We start from the raw sequence: 2,166 nt of genomic DNA, 5'->3' as shown, positions 1-2,166 counted from the left end.
ATTGTTAACAATTAAAACACAGTAACATTCATCGGTTCACCCTCCTCTCCCAGCTGGTTTACCACTCTCTCAAGAAGAGCTAAGAAGAGCTAAGGAGCGAAGAAGAATTTTTTTAAATGGAATTAAAGTGGCTTCGTTTAGGAGTGACAAATCTTGAGAAAGTTAAATAACAGAGCAACGGAGCCTCCTTCTCTCCAGACGACTCGTCCGCTCCCCTGCCCAACCTTGGCTGCATTTCTCCAGGGAGCCTCTGGGGGCGCTGCCGGCCACGACCGAGCACGCGCCGCCGTCGTGACGTCACTTCCGGACCCGGGCGGAAGTGTTCCGCCGGCGGACCGGAAAGTAGCTGAAGTCAGGGCGGTGGAGGTTCTGGAGGCCCTAATCCGGGACAGTCCTGGCGCGACCGGGCCCCCGCGGTCGAACCGACCTGGTTGGCGAGCTCCGGGGCCCCGAGGGGAAGAGCGTCAGGGGCTGAGCCGACACCTTAGCACGGGGCTGTGACGGTCTCAGTTGCGCTCCTTTCTGACTGCGGGCTGTAAACGCCGCTTGAGCCCAGTTGCCCCGGAAGCAGGTTCTCCTGTTGCGTTGCTCCTGGAGGTGATGGAACGGGCGGGGATTTCCCCCTTCACCGCCAGGTCAGGTGGGAGCCAAGGGCTGGGGGTTCACAGGCCGACTTCCCTAACATCTCCTCCTCTCCACCGCCACAGGGATGGAGGGCGCTAGGCCGTCCAGCAGCACCATGCAGGTTAGCTTCGTGTGCCAGCGCTGCAGCCAGCCCCTGAAACTGGACACGAGCTTCAAGATTCTGGACCGTGTCACCATCCAGGAGCTCACAGGTCAGCGCGAGCGTTGGAATGAGGGAGGGCAAGAACATGGAGAGTGGCACAGCTTTGGAGAGCTCTTTCTCTCTCTCTCTCACACACACACAGCGTTGGAGATCTCTTACACACACACACACACACACACACACCTACACACCTACCTACCTCACTCCCCACCCCCCTATCCCCGTGGCTCTCAGTATAGTCTGCCACCTAGCTGCTGTGGGAACTTTAGGAATGGTTTATCATTTCTCTGGCTCCCTATGTTTTCACATTTATAACATGATTTCTAGAAAGCAAAGGGAGTTCTAACATCCTGGACTTCTAAGGGCTTTCTATAGCAAAGAAAGTCCCCATTTTTCTCTCTGCTGCTTCACAGTAAAGGAACATGTAAATAGCCGGCATTTCTTCAGGACTCAACACAAACCGATGCTTACTTAATTTAGTTCCTGGCAACAACCCCTCTGGAGTAATACCACTATTATCCTCGTTTTACAGACTAGGGGTTGAGGTTCAGAGAGGTTAAGTGATTTACCTAACATTTCAACTGTTGCTAAGTGGAAGAGCAGAATCTTAAATGTATTCTTGTCTAATTCCTGGCAGTGAGGTGAAGTTAGAAAGGGATGGGGGAGATGGCTGAACAGGTGGTTTAAATGAGTCTGGAGCCCGCCTGCTTGAGTTTAAATTCCAACTCTGTCACTGCTGAATAACTTTTTGAAAAATACTGCATCTCTCTAAGCTTTGGTCTATCTGTAAAATAAGGTTGATACCTACAAAAGATGGTTGTGAAAGAGCACACACATATTTAGGGATGACCTGGACAAATTATTGTTAGCTGTCATTGGGTCACCTCCTTTTATGGTGAGCCCCAGGGACCGCAGAACACACCATTGCCCAGTTCTGGGCCATCTTCACAATCACTGGTCTGCTCAGATCTACGGGAGTGACCACTCAATTCTCTTGAGTGTTTTCCAACCTAGAGGACTCATCTTTTGTCACTATATCAGGTGACATTCTGTTGTGATCTTTGGGGTTTCCATTGACTAATCTGGGAAAGTGGGTTCCCACACATTCTTCCTGGGGTTATTAACTTTTACCATAAAAAATGTCCAAGAGGATACAACTTCTTCGCCTAGCTCCAACAGTTGTCAATACATATCAAATCGTGCTTCATACCCATCCCAACCATTTCTTCGCCGCCCAAAATTGAAGCACATTCTGAACATTAATACCATAAGTGCTTCAAGATCTTCGAATAAGGGCTTTTTTGTAAAAGCCATCATGACACCATTTGCATGCTTTCCAGATATTGGACAACTCCTTAATCCGATTTAATGGGGAAGAA

At 49.8% G+C, this 2,166-nt stretch overlaps 1 protein-coding gene across 1 annotated transcript in view; it reads left to right on the top strand.

Moving 5' to 3' along the window:
* Window positions 1-351: 351 nt before the first annotated feature.
* The window catches only part of BECN1 (beclin 1), a 14,874-nt gene continuing 13,059 nt past the window's right edge, over window positions 352-2,166 (top strand). The window contains exons 1-3 of the mRNA XM_045299456.1: window positions 352-597; window positions 708-836; window positions 2,128-2,144. Coding sequence (XP_045155391.1) covers window positions 710-836; window positions 2,128-2,144 — 144 coding nt within the window. The 5' untranslated portion in view covers window positions 352-597; window positions 708-709. The remainder of the gene's footprint in view (window positions 598-707; window positions 837-2,127; window positions 2,145-2,166) is intronic.

Source organism: Echinops telfairi, unplaced genomic scaffold (assembly GCF_000313985.2).
Source record: "Echinops telfairi isolate 266 unplaced genomic scaffold, ASM31398v2 ScPeMD7_7458;HRSCAF=8496, whole genome shotgun sequence".
Lineage (NCBI taxonomy): Eukaryota > Metazoa > Chordata > Mammalia > Afrosoricida > Tenrecidae > Echinops > Echinops telfairi.
The sequence above is the reverse complement of the archived record's forward strand: the minus strand, read 5'-3'. Positions and strand labels throughout refer to the sequence as shown.